Here is a 20453-nt window from a genome sequence, read left to right as displayed (position 1 = left end):
CGAAGGATCTTAAGATCGTAGAATCGTATTATGATCCTACTTCTAGAAAATTTCAAATAAATAGGATCGTAAGATTCTACAAATATGATAGAATCGTAGGATCCGGTGTAACACCCCCATACTCCGAGTGCCTTACCAGGACCACTCAGGTATGGAGACATCACCATCTCGGTTGCCCGAGGTATGATAATCAAACAACAGCGACAAAGAAACAACATTATTATTAATCGTTTAATGAATGAATACAATCCTTGAAACCCAAACTGATAGTAAGATACATTATCCAAACTGTCTACTCAAACTGAAATGTAAATAAAAGCTAAACTACAGCGGAAGACTCTATCGTCACGTCGTGGCCATCCCAAACTATCCCGTATCATCTCTATACCTGCTCAATATCCGCTCACCATCCCCGAATGGATCACCGCAGTTTTCAAAACAACACCGGTCGCACTAATCACACAATCAAAACAGATAACAACAATAAGACAAACAGACAAAATTAACCGCCACACACACACACATCCACCCAACCGTCTCAATCACCGATCGTCCACCGGACCGACCACGCGATGGGGGACCGCAGCCGTTCCCACCTAAGCCCCGCTCATCGTACGAGCGATAACCCTGTCCATTAATGTGCACATCCCCTCTCGTGGCGGGTTCCACGAAGGGCGAAACTAGGGCGTGAGATCACTCCCGCAAGTGACCCCACTCGGTAGAACGCATCTCGAGAGCCATCACAAACACAACCACAATCACAATCACAATTTACATTACAATCATCATATCAAACAACTAACTACAAAGACATCACCAATATCCCATTATGGGACTAATACCGAGTAGAAATCCTACCCGAAAGCACACAAGCGAGACGGTATCTACAAAATGTCTCAAAACGCCTCTTCTATGAACTCTCCTCCTAACATATACACATGAATACTACTATTCAATCACTTATTCATAAAAACCCCCAATTACTAAATTAGGGTTTCACTAATCTCAACAAAACGTTATAAAAATTATGCTAGAAGCTTACCCTTGACGCAAGGAATCCAACGACACAAACTACGATGCAAACCGACCGTCTGATCTCCGGGAATTGTCAAGAACGCGATTAGGAAGAAGGACCAACTGCTTTCTCTCTTAAACAGGTTTTAGGTTTTGGCAAAAGTGTTTTAGAATAAAGACGAATATGTTTATATACCTTAATCGCGTAATTAACAAAACCCGAGAAAAACCCCGAATAACCTGGACACTCGATCGAGTACCCAAGGTACTCGATCGAGTACCCCCCTACTCGATCGAGTGCCCCAGCTACTCGATCGAGTGCCCAACAGGTCAGAAACTATTTTATTCTGCGATACACCCCTACTCGACAGAGTAAGGGCTACTCGATAGAGTACCCCCAAGACCATAAATACGAAGTATTACATCCGGGATCGGTCAAGCATTTTTGAATCGTAAAATCGTAGAATTATAGGATCGAATCGGGATTCTGACAACAATGGTTATTACTATTATTTCATTAATAAGAGTAAAATATTAATAGCGGGAGTAGTGAATTTGTCTCAAAACTTATTTCATCGTAATTTTAGGATATGTTATAAAAAATATATTAATAATAAATTTATGGGTTATGCAACTTTAAGTAATTTTATTAATTAAAAAAAATTAATGGTAAGTAGAGGACTAGAGGTAGCCCGGACGAAGCCGACACCAATACTAGTTCTATATATAGTAATATAGAGACATACAAAGAGCAAGAGACATGTGACATACAATCACATAAAAATTATTAAAGGAAATAAAAAAAGCATAACAAGAAGGATATATAGTGTGCGAGATAGAACGAAGATGGCGAATCCATTTGGCGCCGTCGTAGATAACTATTTCCTGGATAGATACTCAATATACGCAGACAAGAAAAAAACCCAAGAATATCGAGCTAGAGAGGCCTTGAATCTAATAAACGATAATGGGAAAAGCACAGACGCTTTGACGTACGTGAGGGGCCTAAAAACGGCGTATGGGAAAGGTGTCACCACCCATATTACGATGTACAATGCCACCGGTGACACCCTGCGCTTAGTCGCCTATCGTGAGGGACAAGGCCATATTGGTGGGACTCCTTACCCTCTGGTCATAGGTAATGGCCAGTGGGTTTCCTTCCTTCATGTCAAGCCAACCTCTGCTTCCCAAGGCTCTTCGGGTTTCCTTGTGTACCGTGCTAAGAATGCGTCTGGCCAAGACCGCGATTGGCTTATCGGTTGGCGTGTCCCTTGGAAGGCCTTTGGCAACCCTAAATCCACAGTATGTACCCTCCACTATATATTCATTTTAATCATTACTCCCTTTTAAAATTCTGTTTTTTAAAATTACACCCTTATATAATTTTTTTCTAAAATTACTCTCTTAATATGCACTTTTATCAAAAATTGCTTCAAAATTCCAATTTAGGTGACTTACTACATCTGTTTATAAAATGACTGAATAAGTAACTTAACTTGGTGTTTTGAAGCAATTTTTGATAAAAGTACATTTTAAGGGAGAAATTTTAGAAAAAAAATTATATAAGGGACTAATTTTAAAAAATTGAAATTTAAAAGGAAATAATTTTTAATTTACTTTATATGTAATGTTACCTAATTTCATTTTTTTGTATATAATATACGATGTGTTTTAATTAATTAATTAATTAATTAATTACAAAGTCGATTATATACACGACCTTGTAATGATAATGGTAATGGTTGTGCAGGTTTTATGTGATGTAGGCCGACTAGACAGTTTTCAAAAGGATTGGAATGCTCTTTTTAGGAGGTTAAATACGTCGCCTAGGCAAAGTCGAATAAACAAAGACGGAGCGATAATAGATGTTGACATTGGTTCAGGCACCTCCCCGTTTTATCGTGCCATCCTCCAGACTCCTCATTCCCCTCGTCCAACATCAGATAACTTTATTAATGGCGCGTTTGGATTAAAGGATTTGGAGGAAAAAGAAAAAGATGGAGAACAAGGAATTTAAAATCCCTTGTTTGGATTCATTTTCCCTCCTCATCAAAGGTCACTAACACCACCATGTCATCCCGCTACATCAAATCATCAGCATCATCCTCATTATTATTATTGTTATGTATGTTTTTTGGTATTTTCTTGTTATTCTTTTTGATAATATAATTGTCTGTGTTTTTATATTTCTGAGAATTTTCACAGATTTTCATTTAAGACGAACACTATTATACTTACAACGGGTCAAATACTTACCAATTTGTGTTACACAAATTAACAATCATTGGTCGTATGAATCATGCATATCTTTTATTAGTACAAATTTACAAACGTATAAATGTATAATGTCGAACAGTACAATCCTAAATTGCAAAATTATACGGAGTACTAAGTACTGTAACTATTATACGAAGTTGATACATCATACATCCACTGGTGAAGTACCTCATCCATGAAATTATTTCTCTAATGCCATAATAATACGCCAGAGAGTACTCACATTTCCCCATGTCCATTGATCAATTGTATACAAATTGACACCTATCATTACCTGAAACGATAATTATTTGATAAGCAACAAGTCTCCGATAAAATCGTCATATACGAAAGAAAAAAAAAAAAAAAAAAAGCCCAAATTTACTACTCCCTCCGTTCCAATGATATGTTTACATTTCATTTATTTCCCTCTCACAAAATAAAGTAAGTGTAAACATATCATTGGAACAGAGGGAGTATTAATTATATTTTAACAACACAATATTTGTATAATGAATACGGATATACAAAGTATTTAAGAGTACGTAAGTTATCACTTACAATATAAACTATTAGGCTTGATGGGGCATATTCTGCACCGCTGACCAAGTCAACATATTGAGCAAGGTCAAAGATATCCACAGCAAGTCAACGACTTAGACAAATTTAGCCGATCGACCCATCGGCTGTCGGCCGACTGGTCTCGGCATGGCAACCTGCCAGCCGAGGCACGTATCCGCGTTCTCATATCCAAGACCCTCGGCCGGCCTGCCATGGGTCCATCGGCCGAGGGTAGAACGGTCTTTCCACCTGCTAGCCACTTGGCCACTTGGCCACTACGTGACAAAAGGTGAAAGCCTATAAATACTCCTCAACCTTCATTGAGGAAAGGGGCCAACTAATCCACAACTTGACCTAATATCACACATAAACTGGTATTATCTTCCTCATCTCTCTACAATATCTTGCTCTAGATAACATACAACTTAATCCTTTAAGTTTACTGACTTGAGCGTCGGAGTGAGTACGCTTGGCACAAAGCCAAGCCCTCAGTTCGTTCACTGTTGCAGGAGAGGCCGAGAGGAACGATTAAGACCAAAGGAGAATCCAACTCAAGACATCATTCAACAAGCCACGGGTGGTAACTATACTTGCTCTGGAATTACACCCGGAACAATTGGCGCCGTCTGTGGGGAGAGACACTAGAAGCTAGTCACATTCATTCCCAATCAAAAAAAAAAAAACAACAAAAACCCACCCAAAAAAGCTAAGATGTCGAAACAACAAGACGCAGTCGTAACCGACGAAACCGCATTCTACCACGATGATACTTTCAACAATTCTGGAGTCGTGCAGCCCTCCACCGGCGGTGTAATCCAACCGGAGTTCGGGATGCCATCAATACCCGACACGCCGCTGCCAGCCAACCAGGTCACCATCATGGGACATGTGGTTGACATAGCAAAACTGAAAATGGTCCTGGACCTAATTTGTAATACGCCTGCTCACACTGTCACGCCGACAAGAGCGGCGGAAACCAGGGCCCAAAATGTGACTCCGAGAAACTTGAACGGAGCACTAGGAGAAGCTGACCCAGCAAAGTCGCCGGGGGAGCCCAAAGTGGGCGTGGTAGACCTAAGTCCTTCCCGTACTCGTGGGAGGACAGCGTCCCCGCAGCACGAACGAGGCTTACCCCAAAGGAGCCAGAGGAGTCCGACTCAGCAGAGTTGGAGAAGAAGTCCGAGTCGAAGAAGGAGCCCTTCCCGATACGAGGGGAGGAGCCGGATTAGGAATGCGAGGAGCCGATCGCCGCGTGCCGTTCGACACGTGGTCAGACAGCCCCTCAGCGCCTACGTCCTAGAAATCCAAGTGCCAACCAAGCTCAAGTTGCCACCCATATCATACAAAGGGGAAGGCGATCCAGCCGACCACGCTGAGGCTTTCGAGTCTTACATGTCCGTATGGGAGCAGCCCGATGAGGTCTGGTGCCGAGTTTTCCCAACAACTTTGCATGGGATGGCTCAAAGTTGGTACAAGGGGCTTCCCGACGGCTCGGTATACTATTACGCCGACCTAAGGGACGCCTTTCTAGCCCAGTACTCTTGCAACAAGAGGAGGGTCGTGGAGACGTCGGACCTCCTAACTATCAAGCAGGAGGGGGGCGAGTCTCTACGGAGCTATGTGAAGAGGTTCAATGGAAAGGTCCAGCAGATTCGAGAAATTAATCCCGAATTGGCGGCCTTCGCGCTGATGAAGGGCCTCCCAAGGGGAGACTTAAAAAATGAGCTCATCAAATGCGGAGGCCTGGGCTTGGATGCCGCCAGGAAGATGGCCGACCAAGCAATCAAGGTAGAAGACTATCACAAGACCTGGGTAGGCCCCAATGAGGCCGAACACTCAGAAAAGAAGAGCCACCGGGGGGATAACCCGGATGAAAGACGTCGTGACCACGACGGGTCACGATCCGATGAAAGACGCCGTGAGAATAATAGGTCACGGTCGGACAGGTCTGCCAGGAAACAGAACTCGGTGGACGCCGGGGGGAGCTCGGGAACGTACTACAAAAAACAATACGATGCCCACACCCCTCTGGTCGTATCGGCCGCCGAGGTCTTCGCTTTAAGCAAGAACGAGGGCCAGAAATGGGAAAGACCCCCTAGGCCGAGGAGTGACGGTGACACGAGCCAGTACTGTGAGTACCACGGCCACACCGGACACTTAACCAACGACTGCCGACATCTGAAGAACGCCATCGAAGAGCTGATCCGGACGGGGAGCCTCGGCAAATACGTTGCCGGTGGCCAAAGATCAGATGCCGGCGGGTCAAATAGCAAGTCCGTCTTTGAACGGATAGGAGTAATCCATGTTGTCAACAGGGGCAACGGGAACGATGGGTCCGCTCATGGGCACAAACGGCACCTGAATAAACCGTATCAGGCCATCAACTTCGTGCCCAACACAGCCGCCCCCGCTCCCAGCATCCCCGATATGACAATCGGACAGGAGGACTACGAGGGAGTCATCGCTCTTCATAGCGACCCACTTACAGTCCGCCTGGATATAGCCAACCACTTGGTGAAGAGGTGTTTGATTGACACAGGCGCCTACACAAACGTTATGTACAGAGAATGCTTTCTCAGCCTCGGTCTGAGGATTGAGGACCTGAGCCCCTGCACCAACCCACTATACAGCTTCTCTGGGGCCGGCCTGCTACCACTGGGATCAATCAGACTCCCGGTGACGTTCGGCGAAAAGAATGTGGCTAAGAATGTCCTAGCTGAGTTCGTGGTCATCGACGGCTCGTCCGCCTACAACGTTCTCATAGGCCGAGTCACCCTGAGCGAGGCTGACGCAGTGATGTCCATCCGGGCCCTAACACTGATGTATGTCTCGGACCGGGGGGAAGCGCATAAGCTCGTCTCCAAAGACGAGAATGACGAGGTGGTCAACGTCCGGATATAGCCGCCAGAGGATGCAACATGCAATCCCTCAAAGTGGCAAAGAAATCAGAAAAAGGGAAAAGTCTATCCTTACAACAGGAGGACGACCTCATGGATGTAACTAGCGGCTGACTAAGACGTTGTGCCTTTGATAGGCCATTAGGACGCTGGTAATCTCGGGAATGCTCTATGTAGCGGCGGAGGTGTCCAAAACAGCTGTGGGCACCCCGACGCGTGTTTTTACCTAAATGAAAAATCATCCAAGTTCCATCAAAATGTTCATTCTTCCCATAGTAACTAGGAAGCAGCAGACGCCGACTCACACTGTCATACCGACAAGAGCGGCAGTCTTTATCGATAGCGATGTCGGCTCACACACTCATCATACCGACAAGAGCGGCAGTCTCCATGAAGAAATAGGCGCCGTCGCAGTCACCCCAAGTAGTAGACGCCACGGCAGTCACCCCAAGAGGTTGGACGCCGTCGCAGTCACTCCAAGTGGTAGACGCCACGGCAGTCTCATGAAGAAATAGGCGCCGTCGCAGTCACCCCAAGTAGTAGACGCCACGGCAGTCACCCCAAGAGGTTGGACGCCGTCGCAGTCACTCCAAGTGGTAGACGCCACGGTAGTCTCATGAAGAAATAGGCGCCGTCGCAGTCACCCCAAGTAGTAGACGCCACGGCAGTCACCCCAAGAGGTTGGACGCCGTCGCAGTCACTCCAAGTGGTAGACACCACGGCAGTCTCAGGAAGAAATAGACGCCGTCGCAGTCACTCCAAGTGGTAGACGCCACGGCAGACTCATGAAGAAGCAGATGCTGGCTCACACTGTCACACCGACAAGAGCGGCAATCACGACCATCGCAGTTGATACTCGCAAAGCAATCAAAATGCCTTAGAAGCGTTAACACGATTGAGATACGCGCTCTAGACTGCCTCGGCCAAGCCGAGGCGGAAACAAAAGAGACACTCAAATAATAACGTAAGGAGACGACACAGACGAAGACAGAGACGCTAAAAATACAGTTGAGGCTCAAACACTAGCGCAAGAAAAAGAAGTAAGGTAAAAACCTCGGCCAGGCCGGAGGCAGAAGAAACGAGCTCTTATTAAAAAATGTTCAACGAATTACAAGAAATTACAAGGACAAACCAAAAGACAAAAGGCTACGGATATCATCTCCCTATGTCTGCCGTTGCTCGCCATCAGCAGCGGTAGCAGCACCTTCTTCAAGGGGCAACCCAGTAGCTCCCTTAGCAGCCTCAGCTTCAGCAGCCCCGGCCTTAGCCTCGGCAGCCTCAACTGCCCTTGCCCAATCGGCTTCCTCCTTGGCCGCTTTAGCCTTCTCAGCGATAGCTGCCGCCTCCTCGGCCGCTTTTTGCTCTATCTTCACTCTCGCCGCCTCCTTGACCCTCTCCTCCACAGCCTTCTCCTTAGCTTCGAGCTTGTCGTCAAATAGCTCGTCAAATCTGCCCCACGGAAAGGAACCTTCAAGAGGAAAGAGCTCCTCAATTACTTCCCTGGCAGCAGCTTCGACCAGATCCCGGAATTCGGAACACAGGTCAGGGAGCATTTTGGTTTGGAGCATCTCAATGTCGTCCTCCTTTTGCCTGATAATGGCCTCCTTGCTCTGGATCACCTTCCCCTGGATCTGAAATTTGCCCCTAAATTCATTCCTCTGCTGGAGATAAAGGTCGGCGTGCCTCTGAACGAGGTCACACTTCTCCAGCAACTTTGCAACTTCAGCCGCAGCAGCCTCGGTCTTGGCTCTCTCAGCAAGGACCTCCTTTTCAGCGTCCTCCCTAAGCTTTCTCTCAGCCAAGAGCGCTTTCTCAACATCTCCCCTAAGCCTCTGCTCATTGAGGAGATCCAGCCTCGCCTTCGCGGCCACCTTCTTAGTGACATCGAGCTCAAGAGCGGACTGAGCCACGACCTTCTCTTGCTCTATAATGCGAGCACTGGCCAGCTCGTTCCACCTCGCCAGCTCCTCGACCAACCTCGCACCTCCCGCCACGAGCCGGGAGGGGGAAACCTTCTGGGATGAAGAGTCAGCAGTGACATTTCGATCACTAGTCTGCAGTCGGGAAAGGGAAACCTTCTGGGATGAAGACCCAATGGCGACGTCATGATCATCGACTGCGCGGGTTTCTCTTCCACTGTCGCTCAATAAGAGCAAATGACGACAACGGGCCGATCTCGCAAAATTTAAAGAAAGCATCAGTATCAACATACATCGACATGCCGAAGAGCCCGTCATCGGCAGCGCCTGATGAACCGGCTAAATCTGAGCCACCGGATAGATCAGTACCGTGCTTGGCCTTCTTGGCCGAAGGGCGCATCTCCTCGTCGGCAGCGGTAAAAGCTGTCTGCTTTCTCTTACGGACAAGGGGAGACCCCTCCTCCTCGTCAGAGTCATCACCATTAGAGATGTAAACGATCTCCACCGTCTCCTTCACAACAGAGGGGATGGGGGGTGGAACTGATGCCGGCGCCACCACCGCCGAAGACTTCGTTCTTCGCGTACGGCGCGGCACATGACTAACAACCCTCGCCTGGGCCTCCACCGCATTCAAGCATCTCAGCTGCTGATCCATAAGATCATTCGGCGACGTCCTGCGGTCATGGGTTAGAGCCTTGGGGTGCAATTTAGCAACGGTTTTATCCTTATGCAGCCCCATTCTCCGGAGGAAATCCTCAGACAGGTCCGGCCCAAAGTAGTCTGCAAAGGAAACAAAACAAGAGTTAGGTAGAAGAAATAAATCGAGGTTCGAAAAACGGGGACGTTGAGAGGGATGATGGGCCTCGCACCGACCCCACTCACCCCGCGCTAGGGCCGGTATGAGACCGACATAGCAGAGCGGCTCATCCTGAAGAATGATCTGCGTGGGGGGAATCCATCTTCTCGGCACCCCACTCTTATCCGTCTCAAAAAGCCTCATCGCCAGCTTCTCATCCGCCTTAAGGTAGACACAGCTGGCATCCATCTTGGGCTTCTTGTATGAAACCCACCTGTCACGCTCCGCTTTAGTCTCACATCGCAAATTAACTTGGTGCTGGAAGGAGCGGGGCAGCGGATAGTCATCCGGCATCTTAACGTACACCCATCGCCGCTGCCAGTCTTTGCAAGAAGTAAGTTTGGGCACAGATAAATAACCCTGCTCCATCTGCACACTGTACCAGCCGACGCGGCCAGATACTGATGGCCGAAGAGAATGAAGCCGGCGGAATAAATTCACTGTTGGGGCCTCTCCCTTGAAGAGGCATAGCCAGACAAAACCGGTTATGGTCCTCACGGCCAACGGGTGCAATTGGGCAACGGCAACGTTCATGGCTCTGATAATAGCCATAACGTGCTCATTCAGCGGAAACCGGAGCTCGTACTCCAAGTGCCGCATGTATACACCGGTGTGACCCGGTGGAGGACAACAGACCACCTGATCCTCCCTAGGGATAACGATCTCGTACCCCTCGCCAAAGAAGAAATGGCCCTCGAAAAATCTCGCGCCAGAGCAACTGGCAAGCTTACGGGTCCAAGCACGGTCGGGGCGGGCCTTACAGGCGTCGCCGTGATCCATAACGCACTGCCTCTCCTCATTAGGGCGAGCCTTTTCAGCATCATCACCAAAATCGTCATCAAGTTCATCGGAGTCCTCCCATTCCTCCAAAACTCGAGGATCAACTTCAGGAGAAGGAGACCTAGAACCCCCCCGCGTCGGTTTGCTAGGCCCGGCATCAGCAGAAGACATGTTTACAATAATAACTTACAGAGTTAAGAAATTGGAAAGTTTGTTTACCTTGAAGAAAAACACCCGCCGGAGTAACAACTCTGAAAATTAGACAATGAAACCCTTGAAAGTTTAGAGAGAAGAAAATTTTGGAGAATGAAATTGGTGGCCAATTTCACGGGATAACTGCCCTATTTATAGGAAAAAGCCCATGAAGAAGGACCAATCAGGGCCCAGCCCATGAAACGTCAGCCAATCAGCGAACAGACACGTGTCAGACATGCAACCACGGGATGTCAATCGTTGCAACAGTTGAACGTCAATCAATGCAACAGTGACCAAGCGTCTTCAGCACGCCCATTCGTATCTCTCCGCCCATTCACCTTCCTCAACAAATTTTCAAGCATCTGTTCTCCGCCGGCCACATGATCGACCAAGCTAAGTAGCGCCGGCCTGGGGCAATCAAAAACAACCGGCTCACTCAACCCTGGTCTCGGCCAGCGTCAGTTCCTTTTCCACATCGGATGCCCTTTGCACATCCATGTGGAGGGGGGATATGGTACGGCCTCAGAAAGACCAGGCCGAGGTAAAAGAAGCCGCCGCAGAAGAAGTCGATACAGAAAATTTCTACAAATTACTTACGCAGAATATACGCTCAAGCATACATCGGAGCCCATACCACGGCATAGACTACGCTGGGGGCAAATTGATGGGGCATATTCTGCACCGCTGACCAAGTCAACATATTGAGCAAGGTCAAAGATATCCACAAAGAAGTCAACGACTTAGACAAATTAGCCGATCGACCCATCGGCTGTCGGCTGGGTCTCGGCATGGCAACCTGCCAGCCGAGGCACGTATCCGCGTACTCATATCCAAGACCCTCGGTCGGCCTGCCATGGGTCCATCGGCCGAGGGTAGAACGGTCTTTCCACCTGCTAGCCACTTGGCCACTACGTGACAAAAGGTGAAAGCCTATAAATACTCATCAACCTTCATTGAGGAAAGGGGCCAACTAATCCACAACTTGACCTAATATCACACATAAACTGGTATTATCTTCCTCATCTCTCTACAATATCTTGCTCTAGATAACATACAACTTAATCCTTTAAGTTTACTGACTTGAGCGTCGGAGTGAGTACGCTTGGCACAAAGCCAAGCCCTCGCCTCGTTCACATTGCGGAGAGGCCGAGAGGAACGATTAAGACCAAAGGAGAATCCAACTCAAGACATCATTCAACAAGCCACGGGTGGTAACTATACTTGCTCTGGAATTACACCCGGAACAAGGCTATCAAAATAAAATAAAAAAAACTAAAAAAAAATTACAAGTTTTTCAACTAGTTTAGTACTTTAGTTGGTTTTTTTTTTTTTTTTTTTTTGGAATAGACAGCTCCATGTGTTATTAATAAATGGTCTTATGCAACAGTTTATGTTTTATAAGTGACTAATCAAAACTAACTTAATCTTATACAAAACCATCTTTGATTTATATTTGACTATCATAAATTAATGTACATTTTTAATGTCGACAAGGACTCGTTTAGCTCATAGCTAGTTTTATCATATCAATGTCAATTTTGTCTTTAATCCGAACATCCTTGCTTACTACTCCCTCCATTTATCTATTTTCTTCTCATTTATTTTTTCGGTCACCAAGATGGAGCTTTGATCGTGTTTTTAAATCTACTTTTTTTTTTCAATCTACTTGTTACTTCTTTTATCAAAGAAAATTTGTAAGAGATATTTTAATAATAAATGTAGTTAGTTTAATTATATGTATTAATATTTTTATTCACTAACATATTTACGGTTATAGTAATGTGAGTTTGACTCTTGATGGGGCATATTCTGCACCCGCTGACCGAGTCAACATACTGAGTAAGGTCAAAGATATCTACAGCAAGTCAACGACTTAGACGGCCTAACCGACGCAGCCTGTCGGCCTGTCTCTTGTGCCTCGGTGTCACGGTCCGCTACTTTTGCCGGACCGTGGCGCGCACCCTTGCCCCTTCTCAAGGCAAGATGCAAGCAACAAGGATCTTCGTACTAGTGAGGGATCGCCCACTAGCACGATACTCGGGTCTCGGGTCGGTGTGTGTCGGGAATCCTAGTCACGATTATCAAGTCCGGCACACGAAAGCAATAAAAGTAAGCAATACGATTATTGAAAGCAAGCAACAATCAACAACAAGCTTTTGGATGAGAAGCGGTTTTTCATTGACTAGCACCTCTCAAAGAGGCAAATTTGATAGTTTGGTCCTGGTAGCAGGAAACATTGAATTTACAAGTTTAGTTCAGAATAGCGATATACCTATTTATGGAAACCTATTCTAAAACTACTAAGAAAATACTTACTACAAATGTACAAGGGAAATGAAAATACATAAGCATAAATAAATCTAAGGGTTCAAGTGTGCGGATCGTCACACTCTCCCCCACCTAATCTGTTGCCGCCCTCGGCAACACAAAAAATCTTGAATGGTGCTTCAGTGAGACATCCTCGGTGAGCTCGACCGTCCATGCGGTGTTGGGGATTGGCTTGTACAACTCGGCTTGAATGTGCGCTTCGTCCCAAACAATGACCGGCCTCTTCGTCCCTTCAAGGATAGGCTGGAGTTCCTTGACATAGAAGCTGCCGAACATCATGTTCTCCAAGTCCACCACGTGCTCCTTGTCTCTCGGGAACGCCCACTTTGCCGCTGCTTGAAAAGTGCTCTCTCGGGCTTTCTCCAAGTACGGCTCCAACGGACCTTCACTTTGTCTCTCCTCACTTCAAGGACCCGCATTCAAGGGAATGTGAGATCTCCGGGACGCCGAATCGGCATTTCGGCGCGGCCCCCGATGGTACGAGGCCTTCTCTCTTGGGTCGACGACCCAAAACCAGGACGTCGATTCAAAGCACATCGACGCGCCCCCGATGGTACGAGGCCTTATCTCTTGGGTCGACTGACCCGCAAACCAGGACGTCGATTCAGCACACCGACGTGGCCCCCTGATGGTACGAGGCCTACTTCTTTGGGCATCTCTGCCCTCATTGTCTACTCCTCGGTGAGGGGGTAGACTCTTCTTTCGTCCCCCAGGCCACTTAGCATCGTAGTTAGCCTGGGTCTTGTTCGCCCTCGGCTCCACCGAACCTTCAGGCATTCTCCAAGGTCGCATCCCTTGTTTCGGCATCGGTATCACCCTCATAGCCGAAATTCGATGCTGCCCCTTGTCTTCGTCGCCATCTACCGTATTCACTACGATAGACCCCATTAGTAGCATCGATCCGTCACTTGGTTTCAATACTACCAATGCTTTCTGAAAGAACTGCATCCCGCGTACTAACTTGAAGTCATCCAGCGGAACGGTGGTGAAGTCGAGCTCCCCTGCCCACTCACCCACTTGGACCGCGACCTTCTTAGCCACTCCTTGGACGCGTCTTATTTTCCCATTGACCGGCTTCAGGCAGCTATTAGCATCCCGCAGAACTAGCCCCAACCGATCCGCTTCCTCTTTCGTAACAAAGTTATGGGAGGCGCCCGAGTCGATCAAGGCTCGCGCTTGTTTCCCATTCACCATCAAGTCCACGTACATGAGCCCGTCAGATTTCTTGGCGGAGGAATCTTCGTACTTCCCCATCGCGCTGATCCTTTGAAGTGAGCCCATTCTTGGTTGGTCTTCACCATCACTCGAGTCTTCGTTACACTCTTGGTGATAGTCGGCCAATGCCCCATCAAGACGTTCTTGAGCCCCTTTCGGCATCTGCTTGAACATGGCATTGAACTCCGCTTTGTTCGGACAATCGGCCATCTTGTGAGGACCCTTGCACACAAAACACGCGAACGGTCTCTTTGTTGTGGAAGCAGTAGAGTTTCCCACCTTAGAAGACGAGCTTGAGGGCGAGTTTGTAGTGCTCGCCGATTGGGCTTGACTTCCTTGTGAGCGGAACCGACTGTTCCCAACGGAAATGGCGCTGTTTTGTGGCCTTTGTCCATTGTACCCACTCTGTGACGCACCAGTATTCCCCGTTGGTGCCACCACTCTTGGTGCCTCTCGCTCTCCGTGAAAGTCGAGTAGGCGCTCCGCAGCCGATATGGCCGAAGACAGAGTTTTGGGATTCTGCCTCATGACCTCTTGTTGTGCCCACCTCTTCAACCCGTCAATGAACTCGAATGTCCTATCCGTCTCGGACATTTCGCTAATCTCGAGCATGCAGGCTGAGAATTCCCTCACATATTCCCGGATTGATTTGGTGTGCTTGATTTCCTTCAACTTCTTCCGAGCAACAAACTCCGTATTCTCGGGGTAGAAGTGATCCTTCAAGATCCTCTTAAAGTCGGCCCACGATGTCACCGTAATCGTGCCCGCATCGATTTCCTTGTACCTAGCCCTCCACCACATCTTGGCATCGTCGACTAGATACATGCTTGCCGTGACAACTTCCGCGTCTTCGTCGAGCCCACTTACTCGGAAGTATTGCTCCATATCGAAGATAAAGTTATCGACCGCTTTCGAATCCCTCGCCCCATCGTAGGCACGAGGTGGAGGTGCCTTCACCTTATGGCTCCCCACAGATTTCCCGTCATTGGCCACCGCTTTCACGAGCGTGGCACAAGTGTTCTCTAACATCTCGACCTTTCGATGCAGATGATTGATCTCTTCCTCCCGATCGTCGGGGATCGCACCACTGATCGCTTGGATGCGGGTATCCATCCCGTCCACCTTCGTCTCAAGGTCACAAACCGTCTTTTGCAACTCCTCGAGGCTCGCAGCCATCCGCATAACGATGTCCTCGAGTTTGGGAAGCTTGACGTCGATTGCGTCCTCTAAGGCATCCACTCGGTGCTAGATCTTTTCGCCCATTTTCTCGATCTCGATAAACAAATGCGGCTTGCAGACGCCCGTCCGAAGACCGGGCTCTGATACCAAATGTCACGATCCGCTACTTTTGCCGGACCGTGGCGCGCACCCTTGCGCCTTCTCAAGGCAAGATGCAAGCAACAAGGATCTTCGTACTAGTGAGGGATCGCCCACTAGCACGATACTCGGGTCTCGGGTCGGTGTGTGTCGGGAATCCTAGTCACGATTATCAAGTCCGGCACACGAAAGCAATAAAAGTAAGCAATACGATTATTGAAAGCAAGCAACAAGCAACAACAAGCTTTTGGATGAGAAGCGGTTTTTCATTGACTAGCACCTCTCAAAGAGGCAAATTTGATAGTTTGGTCCTGGTAGCAGGAAACATTGAATTTACAAGTTTAGTTCAAAATAGCGATATACCTATTTATGGAAACCTATTCTAAAACTACTAAGAAAATACTTACTACAAATGTACAAGGGAAATGAAAATACATAAGCATAAATAAATCTAAGGGTTCAAGTGTGCGGATCGTCACACTCGGCTAGGACAATTAGCCAGCCGGGGCACATATCCGCGAACTCATATCCAAGACCCCTCGGCGGCGAGTCAGCAGGGCCCGCCGGCCTGTCATGGGTCCCTCGGCCGAGGGTAGATCAGTCTTTCCACCTGCTAACCACTTGGCCACTTGGCCACTACGTGACAAAAGGTGAAAGTCTATAAATACTCCTCAACCTTCATTGAGGAAAGGATCCAATTAATCCACAACTTAACCTAAATACACTATTCATCTGGTAATATCTTCCTTATCTCTCTACAATACATACTTAGCCAAGTAACACAACTTAATCCTTTAAGTTTACTGACTTGAGCGTCGGAGTGAGTACGCTTGGCACAAAGCCAAGCCCTCAGTTCGTTCATTGTTGCAGGAGAGGCCGAGAGGAACGATTAAGGCAAGAAGGATTCAACTCAAGACATCATTCTACAAGCCGCGGGTGGTAACAATACTTGCTCTGGAATTACACCCGGAACAATTGGCGCCGTCTGTGGGGATAGATACTAGAAGCTAGTCACATTCATTCCCAAACAAAAAGAAACTCAAAACAAAAGCCCACCCAAAAAGCTAAGAAGATGTTGAAACAACCAGAGAAGGTGCTTGTGGAAAATGAATTCTACCAAGACGACACATTCCACAACTCGGAAATCGGGCAGTCCCCCACCGGCCGTGTCACTGATACGACGAACGGGATGCCAAAGGAACAAGATACACCGCTGCCCGCCGACCAAGTCACCATCATGGGACATGTGGTTGATGCGGCAAAACTGAAGCTACCCCTGGACCTAATTGGTAGTACGCCGGCTCACACTGTCACACCGACAAGAGCGACGGAAGAAGCTGACCCTGTCAAGACGCCGGGGGAGCTAAATGCAATCGAGCCAAAACCTCGATCACTTCGGCCGAAGCCAGGAGTGACGGGGGAACGAGCCGGTAAATGCAATCGAGTCAAAACCTCGATCACCTCGGCCAAAGCCGGGAGTGACGGGGGAACGAGCCGAAAGATGCAATCGAGCCAAAACCTCGATCACTTCGGCCGAAGCCAGGAGTGACGGGGGAACGAGCCGGTAAATGCAATCGAGCCAAAACCTCGATCACTTCGGCCGAAGCCAGGAGTGACGGGGAAACGAGCCGGTAAATGCAATCGAGCCAAAACCTCGATCACCTCGGCTAAAGCCGGGAGTGACGGGGGAACGAGCCGAAAGATGCAATCGAGCCAAAACCTCGATCACCTCGGCTAAAGCCGTTAGCCGGGAGTGACGGGGGAACGAGCCGAAAGATGCAATCGAGCCAAAACCTCGATCACCTCGGCTAAAGCCGGGAGTGACGGGGGAACGAGCCGAAAGATGCAATCGAGCCAAAACCTCGATCACTTCGGCCGAAGCCAGGAGTGACGGGGGAACGAGCCGGTAAATGCAATCGAGCCAAAACCTCGATCACCTCGGCTAATTAAAACCGAGGGCGACGGGGGAACGAGCCGATATGCCTAGATATTTACAACTACGGCGGTCGAACGTAAACTCGATCACCTCGGCTAACTAAGACCGAGAGTGACGAGGGAACCACGACTTGCCCTCGGCTAATTAAGACCGAGCTTAAGAATGTATAAGTATCGTTGAGACGCAAATCTGACACCTCGGCGAATTAAGACCGAGCGTGAACGAGGACGCAATCAATAATGGTCTATAGATACGAACGCTGTCGCGCCGTAACCCCGATTCCCTCGGCCAAGGCCGGAAGCGTGAGGGGCCACAACGACCGATACGCTAACATGTTTACAACGGCGGTTGGGACACGCTCCTTGACAGAATGCCAATCGACGTATCTTCTTCAACACGCTCCTTGGTATCTACTTGCCAAACGGTCCACTCTCAACCCTGGTCTCGGCCAACGTCTCTCTCTTTTCCACATCGGATGTCCATTACACATCCATGTGGAGGGGGGATAGGGTAAGGCCTAAGCAGAACCAAACCGAGGTAGAAGAAGCCGGGGCAGAAAATTTTTACTTGCGCAGAATATACGCTCAACACACATCGGAGCCCATACCACGGCATAGACTACGTTGGGGGCAAATTGATGGGGCATATTCTGCACCCGCTGATCGAGTCAACATACTGAGTAAGGTCAAAGATATCTACAGCAAGTCAACGACTTAGACGGCCCTAATCGACCGACGCAGCTGTCGGCTGTCTCTTGTGCCTCGGCTAGGACAATTAGCCGGCACACATATCCGCGAACTCATATCCAAGACCCCTCGGCGAGTCAACAGGCCCGCCGGCCTGTCATGGGTCCCTCGGCCGAGGGTAGATCAGTCTTTCCACCTGCTAACCACTTGGCCACTTGGCCACTACGTGACAAAAGGTGAAAGTCTATAAATACTCCTCAACCTTCATTGAGGAAAGGATCCAATTAATCCACAACTTAACCTAAATACACTATTCATCTGGTAATATCTTCCTTATCTCTCTACAATACATACTTAGCCAAGTAACACAACTTAATCCTTTAAGTTTACTGACTTGAGCGTCGGAGTGAGTACGCTGGCACAAAGCCAAGCCCTCGCCTTCGTTCATTGTTGCAGGAGAGGCCGAGAGGAACGATTAAGGCAAGAAGGATTCAACTCAAGACATCATTCTACAAGCCGCGGGTGGTAACAATACTTGCTCTGGAATTACACCCGGAACAACTCTCAAAAAGCAAATGGAGAAAAAATTAGAAAAAATGGAGGGAGTAACTAATTAAATGCTAACTTATTGCAAAATCGGTCTTAAACGACTTCTTGTTAGATTTATGGTATGTCTCCCTTAAAACGAGCATATTTGTTTTAAGATTAAAAATGTCAAATACTCGCTCTGTCCCGGTCATTTGTTGTCCTTTTCCATTTTGGGGTGTCTCAATCATTTGTTGTTCTTTCTGTTTTAAGAATGAACTTGATGAGCAATTTGATCATTCACACTCAATATGTTGCACTTGTCATTTAGTAATTGGCTTCATTCTCTTTCCTTGGTCTTTGTGCCAAAACCAAAGGACAACAATTGACCGGGACGGAGGGAGTAACACCTTATTTGTATAGATGAGGACAAGTTTTTCTTACTAATATCAATGCATTTTGTTTTTATCTTATCAGTTTTATTTAACCCGGCTAAGTTTAAAACGAACAGATCCGTCTTAGGCTAGAGTTTATGTTAGTTCACAAGAAAAAGATTGAAGAATTCTTACTTGGATCCACAGTAATTAGCATAGCAGTGCCCCCAAAATCACAAGTACCTCCCAAAATCTTTGTCCTTTGCCAATAACTATTGAAAGCATAGGAAGCATGGGCCACCAAAGTATTGGGCACGTAGCATGATCCATTGGGCTTAACCGGACCACAATCCGCCCCGGCCCCACAAGCATAATCCATGGCCTGTTGTAGAAACGGGTCCTGAATAGTGGGCCTAGCAACACACCAAACCGAACCGGCCGGGTTATGTGTTGGGGCTCCTACAGGCCGAAATGTGGGCTTTGGTGGGAGTGGCTTAATTGGCCCATAATGAGGAGATGCAATTGGGTTTTGGTTATTTGGGCTGGATCCGTATACGGGTGGGTCGGAAATCCGAGGATTACCGTAGGATGGGCTTAAAGATGGGGTGATTAGTGGTGGGTTGGTAATCATAGGTGATGGTGCAATTAAGGATGAGTAATCCTGATTAAGAGGCGGTGAGTCGACCGTTGATAATTCTGGGTCATACGCGTCAATTGTTGGGAGATCTAATGACTCGATTTCTGTGTTGTAGTCGGAAAGTGTCATCCTCTTCTTAAGCTTGAATATCTCCAAAGGATTTCGAGCATCTATATTCAATACATTTAAAACATTAAGTTGGGTCGTAAACCAACTACACAATAATTTTAATATACAACTGGTTATATAATCTATCAACCGACTTTGTTATACAATTCACGAATCTTATTCAATTATTCATATTGTAGACTTACCATGAACCAAAACATAAAAATCATAGATAGACAAACGATAACGTACCACTTAGGTTAAACGAGAAAGCCGATAAGACTAAGAATGCGACGAGGAAATTGAGAATGCCGTAAGGAAATGTTGTTTTGATTGCAGCCATGGCACCAAATTATGTTTCAGAGTAACTTGATTAAAGGCAATGGAGTAATGTCATAAGAATATTAAGATTTTGTAATTGAGTTTAACACTTGATATTTAATAAGAGTACTTAAAGAGTGATTGCTTCAAAGTTCAAATATTAAAGGTGTAAATAATCGATGATAAGCGTATCAAGTGATTAGATTTATGGATTATTTACTTAGCATGGATGATTGGAATATGTGCTTGCTTGTAACCAGAGTATGAGACACCATTTTCTATAAAGTTTATTCATATTTATAATTTGGGCTGTTTCATCTTTATTGCTTGCGTTGTACGTTAGAAGCTAAGGAATGCATTTTTATCATTAGGTATCGTTTGGTTGTCATTCCACGGATTTTTAACGTTTAAGAGCGTTTTTTGAGTGAGAGTCAGTGACGAAGTCAAGACTTTTTGTTAGGAGGGGCGAAAAATTCCATCAGGTGCGAACAAATAATTTCATAACGTAAATTTGAAAAAAATTCAAAA

General features: G+C 47.2%; 2 protein-coding genes across 2 annotated transcripts; one reads left to right on the top strand and one right to left on the bottom strand.

The window, feature by feature from the left end:
- The first annotated feature begins 1763 nt into the window (after positions 1–1763).
- Positions 1764–3200, top strand: LOC141643645 (23 kDa jasmonate-induced protein-like). Its single transcript, XM_074452882.1, has 2 exons — positions 1764–2316; positions 2765–3200. Exons 1-2 carry the CDS (start codon positions 1861–1863, stop codon positions 3029–3031), a joined length of 723 nt encoding a protein of 240 aa, XP_074308983.1. The 5' UTR covers positions 1764–1860; the 3' UTR covers positions 3032–3200.
- A 98-nt stretch (positions 3201–3298) lies between these two features.
- On the bottom strand, positions 3299–20103 carry LOC141643644 (uncharacterized). Its single transcript, XM_074452881.1, has 3 exons — positions 19857–20103; positions 19055–19666; positions 3299–3565 (listed from the first exon to the last, which is right to left on the bottom strand). Exons 1-3 carry the CDS (start codon positions 19945–19947, stop codon positions 3534–3536), a joined length of 735 nt encoding a protein of 244 aa, XP_074308982.1. The 5' UTR covers positions 19948–20103; the 3' UTR covers positions 3299–3533.
- Between the last annotated feature and the right edge of the window lie 350 nt (positions 20104–20453).

This window comes from Silene latifolia, chromosome 2, assembly GCF_048544455.1.
Source record: "Silene latifolia isolate original U9 population chromosome 2, ASM4854445v1, whole genome shotgun sequence".
Taxonomy (NCBI): Eukaryota; Viridiplantae; Streptophyta; class Magnoliopsida; order Caryophyllales; family Caryophyllaceae; genus Silene; species Silene latifolia.
Note: the sequence above shows the minus strand (reverse complement) of the source record. Positions and strands in the feature narration are given on the sequence as shown.